Source organism: Haplochromis burtoni, unplaced genomic scaffold (assembly GCF_018398535.1).
Source record: "Haplochromis burtoni strain Fernald_Lab_line unplaced genomic scaffold, NCSU_Asbu1 Contig_27, whole genome shotgun sequence".
NCBI lineage: Eukaryota > Metazoa > Chordata > Actinopteri > Cichliformes > Cichlidae > Haplochromis > Haplochromis burtoni.
In genome coordinates this window covers 2,013,332-2,027,420 of record NW_024582388.1, presented here as the reverse complement: position 1 = coordinate 2,027,420, position 14,089 = coordinate 2,013,332, and the positions used below count along the sequence as shown (strand labels likewise).

The 14,089-nt window shown below is 39.8% G+C and overlaps 1 protein-coding gene across 1 annotated transcript; it reads right to left on the bottom strand.

Moving 5' to 3' along the window:
* Positions 1-1,821: 1,821 nt before the first annotated feature.
* On the bottom strand, positions 1,822-13,626 carry LOC102291799 (sodium- and chloride-dependent betaine transporter-like). Its single transcript, XM_005918042.2, has 15 exons — positions 13,363-13,626; positions 9,927-10,100; positions 9,709-9,843; positions 9,441-9,578; positions 5,773-5,851; positions 5,471-5,603; positions 5,250-5,384; positions 4,915-5,018; positions 4,674-4,798; positions 4,383-4,495; positions 4,157-4,294; positions 3,967-4,069; positions 3,367-3,467; positions 3,014-3,184; positions 1,822-2,069 (listed from the first exon to the last, which is right to left on the bottom strand). The coding sequence occupies exons 2-15, from the start codon at positions 10,078-10,080 to the stop codon at positions 1,935-1,937; spliced, it is 1,764 nt and encodes a 587-aa protein (XP_005918104.1). The 5' UTR covers positions 10,081-10,100; positions 13,363-13,626; the 3' UTR covers positions 1,822-1,934.
* Between the last annotated feature and the right edge of the window lie 463 nt (positions 13,627-14,089).

The window sequence follows — 14,089 nt, the reverse complement described above, 5'->3', positions numbered from 1 at the left end:
ACCTAGAAAGAAGTTAATATGAAACAGTATTATTCCCCAAATTAAACTCCATTATCTAATTTTACCCATGTTTCACGTCTTCTCAGAGCTGGCCCAGAGCAGCTGAGAGCTGAATGAGAACAGCAGGTAGACGAGAGCCCAGACTTGGATTATACTGTAGCTGAAGTTATGAAGTTTAATGATTTGCATGCCTGATTATCAAAATAAATGCTTACTTTGTCTGTGGAGGTTGGTTAAAGATTTTTGGGAACAGTAGCTGGGTGAGCCATATTTGGCTCTTACTGACAATTTGACAACATCTAGGACTGCCTCCAGCTTGTAGTTATCATAACACCTCACTTCAAAGTTTAGGTCCTTCAATCTTTTCTCCAAATTGTAATGATCAGCTTTGGTTCCATTTCAGTCACGTAAGACTAACCTTTAACAGTTGACACAGTTTCTTGTATTGTGTAACTAATCCTTCTTGGTGTACTGGCCAACTAAACTGAAACTGTGAAACGTGAAAACAACATTTTAGTTAACTAAAATAAAAATAACAAACAATATAATATTGCCAAATATCCTTATTTTTCTGTTAGTTTGGTTAAAAATACAATTTGCCTGAGGGATCGGTGGTTTATTGAGACTCTGGATGTCTACAAGACTGTGAGTCAACTGCTTTAACAATCTGTGTTTTTATTGTAGCTGTACTGTTTGTTGTTTTGTTTTTCTAAATCTCGCCTCTGACATATGCCCTCCTTCACATTTATAATTAAAAAGATGAAAACTATCGCGGAAACGACTAAAAATAAACTAAAAATAAACATTTTTAATCAAGAAACTAAACAAGAAAACTCTGGAAACTAACTGAAATTAAACCGAATTAAAAATAAAGACAAAATAAGAATAAAAAATGATAATAATTAGAAAATACAAAACTATAGTAACTGTAACAGATCATACGGCACCTTTAATGAAATAGAGACACGTGGTACAAAAATAAGCTGTTTCCCATCAACAGAACAAACATTTTGTGCAAAAATTAAATATGTTTCTGCTGGTCCGCCATCCTCTGTCTTTTGTTTTGATTCCTTGTTCTTCTTCCACTGTTCATCTTGATGTCAAAGACTTCACCTGGTACAATAAGGGGCTGGATATGCAAGCTCATTCATTTACCAATCAAATCACACTGGGGGATGTGTGACACGATCAGACTCACACCAGGCAGTAACAGGCATAGCTGCTGCATTGTTTGATAAGCACTTTGATCGCTGACCTGCTGACTAAATACTTTGTCTAACAGTATCACATACAACAGAACCTCAGTGAGAACTAAAAAAAAACTCTGCATAAAGATGTGAAAAACTATGATTCTCATATATATTTACAGTATACAGTGCAGAGTATATTGAAAACATCCATTTAATAATATAATCAACTCTGTGTGCACTCATTCAATGTTATTTTAATTAACTAAAACCATTTAGTTAGCTGACATCTGTAGATATCTAAATGCCTCCCATGTAAATCTTTGGCAAATGGGAGGCTCAAAGGCTACTTTAACTCTGCTGTCGAAAATCTAATTAGCACTTAGTTCACTTTAATTACACTTTTGGTATCATCAACATTTGCTGTTATTTCAGACAATACTGAAACCCTGTTTGCTTATCGTCAATATTTTTACTGTCTTTTAAGTGTAATTTTCTAATTTACAAAGTGTTAGCATTTATAAAATGCTAACACTTTGTTAGCACAACTCATGTTGTTAGCATTTATAAAATGCTAACAACATGAGTATGTAACTGGTTCTTTGTATAGACAGTGTGCTAAAACAAAAGACTTGAGACATGTCCAAAATGAACAACCATTAAAGTTTGTTTTCATTTAATTGTGAATTTATTAATAAATCATTGCTGATTTCTACAAAGTCATGAGAGCTGAAAAGGTTTTTAACCTTAAGTTTTAAGTGAACTGGAGACACGGTCCCCGCAAAGGGCTTCAGCTTTACAGTTGTCGCGACTTAGTTTCATTCCCTCATTTTCTGTCTGCTTCACTGTCTCCTCAGCAGGACGACAAAGGATGTGCAAACGCTGGAACACAGAAAAGGACGACTGATTAGTTAATACATTGAAAACTTGGCTGTGATTATATATTAAGCCATACAGCCATGACTGCGGTAGGTTTATGTGATTGATTATGTAAGGTGTGAGTCATGAGTTTCTGGCTCTCTTCCACAGCATGTCTTTCATCCTGTCTTCCTTCACCCGAACCAGTTGCAGCAGATGGCTCCGCCCCTCCCTGAGCCTGGTTCTGCCAGAGGTTTCTTCCTGTTAAAAGGGAGTTTTTCCTTCCCACTGTCGCCACAGTGCTTGCTCATAGGGGGTCATATGATTGTTGGGTTTTTTCTCTGTATGAATTATTGTACGGTCTACCTTACAATATAAAGCACCTTGAGGCGACTGTTGTTGTGATTTGGCGCTATATAAATAAAACTGAATTCAATTCAATTCAACAGTAATAAAGTTAACTGTCTAAAAGTCTATAATAAACTGCTAGCATATAATCATAGTGTACAGCTGTACATACAACTAAAAGTTACCAGATTTTCAGAGCCATGCTTTTTTAAAATCAAGCCTACATCTTTACCTCTACAAAATATTGCAGTTTTATAAACTCCCAGTGCATACCTATGCTAATTTGTGATAGAGGAGGGTCGAACCATCATAACATGAAATAATGAAGATAAATATTTACATTTTTCTAATTCTCAAGCCATGAAAAATAGGACAAAAGACCATCACTGAAAGACGAGCCTATTTGTCAGCTTTGTAAAATTAAACAATATTAATAGGTTAACAAGTTTTGTTGAACTTGCCTTTGAACTAAGCCACGCAGTGTCACATCTGTGAATTACCATAGCTGGCTGGCTTTATTCTTTTATATGTTATGTATTGATTCTACTAAACGAAGAAGAAAAAGGTCGGTGTTAACAGTGTGTGGCAAAATAGCAGGAGTATCTTCACTGAGCACTGACCTGTCTGAAGGTGCCTGGTGTTAAATACATCTGTACAGCTGCGAACAGTGGTACCATGAGAACAGACGACAGAGTCATGGCCCATCCTAGTGTGTACGCCCAGTCTGGGTAAACGTACGAGTTGTTAATCTTGAGGTGTTGATAATCAACGAGGTACAAGATGAAGGAAGACTGGAAAGGTTGGGTGAATCACAAAATAAAATTTAGATACATAGTTCTTACTTGGTTATATCCCATAATTACAATAATTACTGAAAGAGATGATGGCAACGTTAAAATCAGTAATGAGGATTAGACTAGTGAATAATTGCCATCTCACTTTGATCCATCCGTTATCAATGTTTTGGACTCACAAGTGTCAGCAGAGGAATGATGTATCTCCAGCACAGATTAAAGAAGGCAGATGGTTTCTGTCCTGCCATGTCCTGAATAATGTTGGAAAAACGATCAGCACCTGTTGGAAGTTCAGAGTTTCATGTAAAGATATGGCATAAACCCTTTTCTTATTTTGCGCCATTTATGGAAAGCAGTTAACACCATTTTAAAAGCTTTTGGTTTCCAGTCAACCACGGGGGCAGACAATTTTAGAAATGGAGAAAACTTGAAACAGTGGTGAACCTTCCCAGGAGTGGACAGCCTACCAAAAGTACCCCAGGAGCACACTGGTGACTCATCTGGAAGGTCACAAAAAAGCCTAGAGCAACCTCTACAGGAGCCACATGTCTCAGTTAAGCTCAGTATTTATAATTCAACAGTAAGAAAGACACTGAGTAAAAATGTCATCCTACTTTGCTCAGTGTGGCTTTTACTCATTTTGTCTGAAAATCAAATAAATTATGTGCTGCATTTGGGTTTTTCGTCTATTTTTCTACTTGGCTACTCACTCAGCATTTGACCATCTGTGACCATCTGCTCATTACGGTAATGTCTTCTATATGTAGTCAAATACTCACCAAAAATCCAGGCTATAGCCACACACTGACAAACAGCCATACAATCCTGACAAGCTCTGGTGCAACCGTAGTAATCAATAAGCTGGAATATGTAAATTCCTCCCTGGCGGAGAATGAGAAAGTGTTTTAATAATTAACAAAGCTTAGAAAAACAACCAGCATTTTAAGCATTTATTTGGTTATTTTTTACCTCGGTGACCATGGTCAGATGGATGAGAAAGAAGGCTGAACAGAAGATAAAGACAAAGATCTCATGCCTCACTGGAGCACGAAACAATGTCGGAAACAAGTCACTGATGGAGGTGATGACACTCTCTACTGTCACAAACTGGAGACAGGATTATGAGTGACTGTTTTCAGGTTTATATTCAACTGAACAGTTGTTAGTTAATAAACAGTCAGTACAACATTCCTACATGTGTGTCGACACTGAGCAGAATGAGCATCAGGAAAAAGCAGACGGTCCAGAACTGTGGCAAAGGCATCATCGCTGTAGCCTGAGGGTAAGCAATGAAGGCCAGACCTGGACCTGTGAATCACAGTTAAACAAGAACGAAGTCTATACTCACCATAAAACATTAATACAAAACCTTGTTCGAATTAATACTTGCTTTCAGAACTCTTTTGCTTCAAAATACATCAACAGAGCTGAAAGAGCCTAAAACCTTGACTTCACTCTGAATCTTTATATGCACAAGAAGTTATACCTGACTCAGCCACAGCATCCACAGTTACACCCTGTTTCTCTGCCATGAATCCCAGTACAGAGAAGACGACAAACCCAGCAACAAAACTGGTTCCGCTGTTCAGCAGACACAGCCAAAAGCAGTCTCTGGGGGGCAAAGTAAGCAATCATAAAGTCTGTATTTTTTCATATAATTGGATATATAATAGTTAAACCTATTTTTAAATCCAATAAAGGTGACAATTCATGTAACTTGTACCTACTTATAACAGTTATTGTTGTAATCATTGTAGCTGCCCAGAACATTTAGAGTCCCCATCGTCAGGCTATAGGAGAAGAATATTTGAGAGCCTGCCTCAATCCAGACCTGTAACAGAAAAATATATATATCAGATGCATGTATCAGAAAAGGCTGTATTCTATTTGAAATTGGTTTTTATGGGAATATTTATATGTTGGTTAGCTCAATTAAAGGTCCTACAGCAGAGTCCAAAAAAAGAAAACAGTAGAAATCAGTATTTTTAAATTAATGGTATTTATTCAAGTTTGTCATGCTGGCAACCAGGATGGTGTACATGAAATTAAGTAAGCAATATACCTCAAGGTTAGCCAGCTGGTTCACATCTGGATACAGGTAGAAGTAAATTCCTTCCCATGCTCCTGGTAAAGTGAGCCCTCTAATGAGCAGTATTAGGAGTATCACATAGGGAAATGGGGCTGTGAAATAGGCTACCTGAAAAGAAAAAAAATAAGTTGATTTAAAATCTTGTGATGCAAAAAAAGAGTTCAGCTTAAAGTTATCAAAATACTTCCAGTGACCTTTCCAGAAGATCTGACACCTTTCCAAATGCTGAAGTAACAGAACACCCAGCTGCCCAGTAAACAAAGAGCCAGCTCCCACCTCACACTGCCCATTTCCTCGATACCTGCAGACATGCCCAGCATCCGACGCCTCAGAGAGGGAAAATTAGGAAAAACAAAAATCATGTTTTTAATTAATTTATAATTTGTTATGTTCAATTAAAGTAATTAGTGGATTTATACAGAAACTTGCAGCGATTGCATCAGAATTCAAATTTTACTCATGAGAGCTCTTTAAATTATAAGTGAATTGAACTCACTCCCAGAACTCGACTGCAGCAGAGGTGACATTGGTTAGATTTGCAGTCCCGTTAGATGAGTAAAGACCAAGACAGTTAGCTGGATTGGGGTGAGATAAGTAACTTATAACAACAATAATAGTAATACATTTTATAGAATACAGTTACTTTGTTGAAATAAAGGGATTACGCGGCGGTCTTTTCCTGTTTCATATGTTAGGCTATGCCCTCTCTATTTTTTGTAATTCCACACCGGTGGAAACCCAAACAAAACACGCATTAAGAGGCTCAAATGCCTGTGTCTCAATCTCGCGTCTCATAATGACGTGAAGAAATATTTTTTTAAATGATTTAATATGAAGGCAATAGCAGAGTGTTACAGACATGGCCCTAAAGAATGTAGCCTCATGGGCAGTGTAGTCCGTGCTGCAGGGAGAATGGAGTGCCGTACACGTTATGTATCTATGAGTGAGGGAGGGAGAAAAAGGTGAGTGGAAAAGTACGAGTTGTCATCGAGCAGAAACAGGAGCTGGAGGCATGTAAATATAATAATAACCACTGCAGCCAAAAAAGAGTGCCTGACGAGCCCAGTTGTAAGTAAGCTATTAAGACTCGAGTGTACACTGTGTTCCTGTTTTCCTCTGAAACAACAAGTTCCGCTGGAGAAACCTTTCAACGCCTCTCTCTTTCTCTCGTCAGCAAAGTTGACCAAGACAACAAAGTAAAGCTAGTTTTCGGCTACGAGCCCAACATGGAAACCGACATGTTAGCCAGCGGTCCCTTTACTACGGTTCGGAGCCGCGGACCTGTTTTATATACGCGCGGAATAGTTTTCTATACGAGATGGCGGCACAAAGTGCAGCCTTACCTAATGTCCACCCTACTGTTACTCATTTTATATTAAGATTTAAAAATCTAGTTGCTATTGAGTAGCCTGCGAGTAGCCTTCAGTAATAGTAATGAATCACACAGGAACAGGACATTCACTAGTTGTAAAAAGCATGATAATATATTAAGTAATCCAAAGTATTCAGAATACGTTACTCTCATTGAGTAACGTAACAGAATACGTTACAAAATACATTTTGGGGCATGTATTCTGTAATCTGTAGTGGAATACATTTCAAAAGTAACCTTCCCAACACTGCTGCTGTGGAGGAGATAGTACTATCAATGATGAAATCCAGACTCAGGAAGGTATGCAAAGGGAATTATCGATAGATAATGAAAAACTGTTAGGTTTAGACAGAGTAGATGTTGTAACAATAAGAAAACATTCAGTTTTATTACCATTAATTTCAAAAAAACATTCAAAAACAGAAGTGGGTGGGAGAGTGGCAGTGGGTTTGGAATACAAATCAAGGTGGGTGTCATCTGCATAACAGTGAAATTAAATGAAATTATTGCAGAAAGGCAGAGATAAACTGAATTAATCAACTGGATTGTGATCTGTGTATGCAGTTGCACAAACTGTGAACAACTGGAGAGGTATCAGGGAAACCAAGCAAGTGCCATATTGTTGATGCCAATAGAGGCTGATCTATAGAGTAGGATATGATGGGAGATTGTATCGAAAGCTGCATTAAGATCAAGGAGAATGAGAATAGTGATGAGTCTGGAATCACCTACAGGTAAAAGATCATTTGTAACTTTCACAAGAGCTGTTTCTACACTGGAAATTAACATAAACCAGATTGAAACTCTTCATTTAAATTATTTCCAGTAAGGTTATGAACCAATAAACCAACTGTTCAAGAATTTTGGAAAGGAAAGGCAGATTCTAAATTTTTAAATTGTTTGGGTCTGAACCATTTTTTCAGCACTGGAGTAAGTATTTCAGTTTTTAAAAGTGCTGGAACAGAACCAGAGATAAGGAAGGAGTGTACAACATTAGTAGTAAGTGGGCCAAGAGAGGGGAAGGAAAGTTTAACAAGATTGGAAGGCAGTGGATCAAGTTGACATGTCATTGACTTTACCTTACTAATAATGGAAGATATTTGAAATACTGAAGTAAGCTCAAAACTGGATAAAGAAAATGACAGTCGGGTAGGTGAAAAGGTGCAAGCAGAACGCGTCCCTGCTTTGCAGGAAGAAGGCAATTGTTGATGAATATTCATAATTTGGTATAAAAAAAAGTCCATATATTTATTACAGAGTGCACCAGAATGTGTTAAAGCTGTCTGAATGTGGAAAACAAACTACATATATTTCCTTCAGCAGACTGAATAATATTAGTGTAGTAAGCAGATGTGGCCACAGTTGTTCCAAGAGAGTAACAACAGTAACTAACTAAACTAAACTGAATAAACTGAATATATACATATCTATTTATATACTAAAATACATGTCTGTATGAATAATAAGTTTAGTTTCCCTGAAGAGATGCTCCAGGTGGAACAGGAAAACAATCATTTTAACCATTAATGTGAGGTAAACTGTTGTATACTGCTATATACTATATACTACTATATATACTATACTACAGTAATATACTATGCTATACTACAGTAATATACTATGCTATACTACAGTAATATACTATGCTATACTACAGTAATAGCCTGATAGATAAAAGAAGATGATAGATAAAAATATCCATCCATCCATCCATCTTCATCCGCTTATCCGAGGTCGGGTCGCGGGGGTAGCAGCCTAAGCAAAGAGGTCCAGACCTCCCTCTCCCCAGCCACCTCCTCCAGCTTGTCCGGGGGAATACCAAGGCGTTCCCAGGCCAGCCGAGAGATATAATCTCTCCAGCGTGTCCTGGGTCTGCCCCGGGGCCTCCTCCCGGTGGGACATGCCTGGAACACCTCGCCCAGGAGGCGCCCAGGGGGCATCCTTGCCAGATGCCCGAACCACCTCAGCTGGCTCCTTTCGATGTGGAGCAGCAGCTGCTCTACTCTGAGCCCCTCCCGGATGGCCGAACTTCTCACCCTATCTCTAAGGGAGAGGCCAGCCACCCTTCGGAGGAAGCTCATTTCCGCCGCTTGTATCCGCGATCTCGTTCTTTCGGTCACTACCCACAGCTCGTGGCCATAGGTGAGGGTAGGGCATTAAATCGCTACCTTATCGTGGTGGAGGGGTTTGTGTGTCCCAGGGATCCCAGGGGCTATGTTGTCTGGGGGCTTTTGCCCCCTGGTAGGGTCTCCCATGACAAACTGGTCCTGGGTGAGGGACCAGACAAAGAGCGATTCAGAAGACCCCCATGAAGAGAATATCGAGGGAACAGTTTACCCTGCCCGGGATAGGGTTACCGGGGCCCCGCCCTGGAGCCAGACCCGGGGAGGGTGCCCGAGGGCGAGCGTCTGGTGGCCGGGCCTTAGTCCATGGGGCCCGGCCGGGCACAGCCCGAAGAGGAGACATGGGCCCATCCTCCCGCAGGCCCACCACCCGCAGGAGGCGCCATAGGGGTCGGGTGCATTGTGAGCCGGGTGGCGGCCAGGAGCAGAGGCCCTGGCGGACCGACCCCCGGCTGCCAAGACTGGCAATAGGGACATAGATAAAAATATACAAAGCTGAAAATGGAAAGACTGATTTTGTGTTTATACTGTTTTCTTATGAGTGTTCACATTTATTTCGGGGGGATTATGTTGTGATTACAGTCATTTCTTGCGACTTACTTTTATATATTTACAAATCTAAAACTGTTGCTAATATCATGCCTTTTTGCTGATTGAATGTTGCCTTACCTGTATTCCAGGTGTTCTCACAGCTGACCCATGGCAGCTGGGAGCTGAATGAAAACACGAGGTAGAAGAGAGCCCAGACTTGTATTAAAATGTAGCTAAAGTCATAAAGTTTCATTATGAAAGCTCCATATCCAATTCCTATGATGGAAATAAAAATGATGGTTAAAATGTTGTAATCTGTGGAGCTAATACAACATGAGCATTTAAAACTTCACATATAATTTCTTATTTTCCCTGCTGATTTAATATTTTAACTGAGCAAATATACCTTGTGCCAGTGGACACAGTTTCCTCCAGCAGGTGATAAATCCTTCTTGAGTGTACTGACCTAATGAAGTCTCCATTAGGAACAATGGTATCCCACACACCACAGCTAAGAGACAATATGGCACCAGAAAGGCACCTGAGAATATTCAAACCAAGATGATTATGTAGCATCGAATGTGATCTTTTTTATGCTACTCGGCAATGATCCTTTTAACTCACCTCCACCATTCTTGTAGCAGAGATAAGGAAATCTCCACACGTTGCCCAGACCCACCACATTTCCTGCAACGACTAGAAGATATTCTGTTTTGTTGGCCCACTGTCCTCTGTCTCCAGCAGTGTTCTGACTTCGCTTTACTCGTCCTTTGTTCATCTCAAGGCGAAGGATTTCGCCTGTTGTGCAGTAGAGAGCTTTAAGTGTTTTGGTGTAGTTTCATTAAGTTATGAACAATATAAATTATTATAAGGCTTTGGGAATGCGCGTGGCAGTTGACCGGTAACAGTCTCCGCAGCGTGCACTCCAATTACGCGCGATGACCGAAATCAGTGTAGTTATCTCAAAAACAAGATTTTAGTAAGTCATTTGGGTCACAGTAATTTGGCCAAGTGTGATGAAAGGGTTAATATTGGAATATTAACAGTCCTGTGTTTTGCATAATCTGAGTTACCAGATATGTGTTCCTGCATTGGCAAAACGTCCTACCATATGTACTTGATGCACATTCCTGCTGTCACACAATTCCAGCATAAATTTAAATAGTTAGGATGGTTTGCCACTTAACTTTACCCATCAGCGTATGCTTCTAGCTCATATTCATAAAGGTAGGACGGTTTGCGACTTAACTTTATTTTAAAATCGGGTTTTAAAATAAAGTTGCGCAGAAACAACGGGTAGGATGGTTTGTCAGGACGGATTACCAGAACACCCCGGTCGGGTTTTTTGTCCCAGGCTAGGACAAAAAACCCGACCCCGGTCAGGTGTTTGTGCTGACAATCATCATATTTGATGATTGTCAGCACAAAAGAGGGAGAGAGAGGAACAGAGAGGGAGATGGAGAATGAGGACAGAACAGAGATGGAACAAGAGCAGGTGAGACACACATGTTAGTCAAATGGTTGTTTACCAAAAGTATCACCGTATCATAGGTACTCATGTATCTCGTACCTAGTGTTTCTTTTTAGGTTTGCTATTTTTCAAATTCTATATTTATTAAGTTATGCAGGCTTGTTTGCACAACAAGGCTAAATAATTATATAAACTTTTCTCAATCTAAATAGTGTACTTTGGTAGAATTAAAAAAACAAGTGTAGTGCAGGTATATGATGATTTTTAGTGCTACTATCATCTAGTTCTGATTCTGGTTCTGTCTTGGTTAAGTCCTCAGTAGTCCTAATTTTGAACTGTTGTAGTCCTGTTTTAATTCCGGATCAGTTCTGTGTCTGGTCGAATTGGGGTTTAGTCCTCGTGTCTTGATACAGCCCTGACTTTGTTCTGCCTTGCTGCTTAATTAAAAAACTAGTTTAAGGTGTCCTGCACATGTGATATATATTTTTCCCTATATGAAGCCATTCTTTTTTTTAACAAAACTTGAAACAGAGCCTATTAATCTTTCAGTCATTTCTAACCGCCCCCCCCCCTAAAAAAAAAAAAAAAAAAAAAAAAAAAAAATCCCACATGCATACTACCCTTTAGGGCTAAGCCCCAGGTGTTTCAAATGTCTGGCTCCGCCTCTGGTCCCAGCCCGCCCCAGTTTGCAGATATCTTGTGTGGAAAATTCACACATGCAATTTGTTGCTTTTTATGGAGTTTTCGCAGTGAAGAGAACTGAAACCGTTAAACAGCAGCCGAGACTGCAGTTAGATCCTTCAGCATCCTGCGGGTGTATGTGCGCAAAGATCGCCTGCAAACCGATGATTGGAGATGTTCGGGAGGTTCGAAACTCGTCTCGCCTTTCTACACAACTTAATTAAATCTGATTGGATCTAGAACATGTTTATCTCCTTTTTATTCTTTGACGAAAGTGTGAAATTTCATCACAGCTTTTTGTCCTGCACTTTCAAAGTAATTGCATTTTCAGTAACCAAACAACAATACACATAGATAACTGAAACAATAATGTCACATAAACAAAGACGAAAAAGACAGTTACGTCCTTTGAAATTAAAGGTTTGGCTTTAAGTCTGATTTGATTCTATTTTCAAGACTTGCGGACTTTTCGACCACTTACAGACACTTACAGGAGGAAGCTAACCATATTTTTTTAATGCTTGCAGACCTTGATGACGGTGCCAGTTTTATAAGGACTTACAGACTTCTGAAACTGGTTGAGTTGAAGAGCCACCATGTCATTTCTATTTTTAATTTAGTTGTCGTCTTGTTTTCGTCAGGAAAAAAAGGCCGTTGACAAAACTAATATTGGTCAACAAAAGTAACACTGCTTTAAAGAAGGAGCAGACCCGGAGAAAACGCGAGTGTTCACAGGTATTTATGAAAGAGTGAATGAACCAAAAACATTTGCAGTGACACTTCCCTTTGTTAGTGTTGTCAAAACTCACTCTGAACAACTCTCAAAATATCTTCAGACTGTTTCAAGGTGTTTTCATTATTAATTCTATCATTATTTATCATTACCCAAAAAGATAAACATCAGTCAAGCGATCTTTGAACATTGTAAAGATTTTTCTGAAAGGATTAATTAGCGTTGTGGATGTATTCGCTGCTGGGGGGAAAGGCACCTATTATAAATACAGACACGTGGAATATTAAACATAAGCTGGTTTTCACAAACACACACACAAAGAAAATTAAATTTCCTGAACTTTGTAACATCCAGGTTCTCACCTGTTCGTTAAGTGATGAAGTATTGACCCTGATTTCAACTCCAAGCGTCTGCTGCTGATGAATAGGCTCTCCTCTTTTTATATGCCTTTTCGTGGCACGTGTTTGGGCTGGAAGTCCAGCATTTGATCTTTAGAATGTTTTAAATTATTAATTAACAGACAGTTCTGCCTGAATATGTATGTTTAAACGAGTCGCCCTCAGGTCTGCTTTCAGTGTGAACATTAAACTTATGGTCACATATTTGTCAGAGTAACCTAACCAGGCAGAGACATAAACAATAACCTATTGTGGATGTGGATTGTAGATGTACTTCTGTACTTTTTCTGTCTTGTTCCTGTTTTTGATTTTCTAAATGTTTTTAAGGTGGTTTTAGAAACTAGTTATTAGGGGACTGGGTAGGTTGAGATTGTTCTGTCTCATGCAGCAGGTGAATCGGTGGGCGCAGTCTACCCTTTCCTGTGTTGCCTCTAAATACAAATAAGGGAACATTTTTCATGGCTTACAGTATCCCGCATATCATTCCTTCCCTCTAACTCTCCCTCTTCACGCAGACCACTCCAGTTACTCTCCTGCAGCAGTTCCACTCCGCAAGCCTAATTTAGTCAGACGTGCTATGTTACTTTGTAAATAAACCTTTTAATACACTCATCACGTGTCCGAGTCTGCTTTCCGGGTAACCGTGAGCATTGCTTATGACAGAACGATCTGGTCAACCCATTGACCCCACGTGCCCAATACATTTACGTCAACGCGCAATTTCAGGCAACATGAAAAGTCCTAGGCACCGTGGTTCAGCAGCTCCGAGAAACCCACCAGTTATTTGAGCGCTTCGATGAGTTCCTTCGATCCGCTCATGCAAAATTGTTCTCAACTCAGCGTTTCACGGAATCAAGCCAGAACCGAGGTCGTCGTTCTGCAGCAACCCGCCACTCTGCCCCGGGGCGCAGCCCTGTTCCCCGCCTCACTGGATCTGTTCGGGAGGAGTTGAGAGCTGGGCCGCTGTGTTCTCGTGTTGAAAGTTTTTATTAGTTCTGACAGAGCATTTAAAGACACATAATGAAGGCATGGAAGAAAGCTTAAAAAAGAATCCCATCTGGCAGCATACAATAAAAGCGCAAAGCAAGGAAAAAAGAAAAATACGCACATAAGATGGATTCTTTTCAGCGTTTGGCTGAATAATCTAATGGTTTATTGATTGAAAGATATAGCTAATGTGACTTTACAGGTAACATTAAACACGGGAGGGGGAAGTCATCATATTTTCTGTCATCATACCACAGATGTTCAGCAGGGTAAGGACAGACACGCGCTGGAGTGAAGCGAGAGGAACGGACCACGTTGAGCTTAGACGGTGAGAGATCTGAAATAAATTATTATACAAACAAATCTGTCTAACTGCCTTCATTCGGTCCAGGAGAACATAGGATAAAGTCCTGCTCCATCATAGTGCTTACGCCTAGGCAGGGTAAATGTACAAGTTGTTTCTAATCAACCAGGTAGAAGATGGAGGCTATCTGAAAAGGTGAGGATGTTATGCCAA

Bases quoted from the DNA above. Each gene is read 5' to 3' on its own strand.
- LOC102291799 (XM_005918042.2), bottom strand. From the start codon at position 10,080: ATGAACAAAGGACGAGTAAAGCGAAGTCAGAACACTGCTGGAGACAGA. The intron at 4,496-4,673 runs GTATAACTTCTT...TGTGATTCACAG, and splicing joins GGATGCTGTGGCTGAGTCAG to GTCCAGGTCTGGCCTTCATT. The intron at 2,070-3,013 runs GTCAGTGCTCAG...TCTGTGTTCCAG, and splicing joins CACCAGGCACCTTCAGACAG to CGTTTGCACATCCTTTGTCG.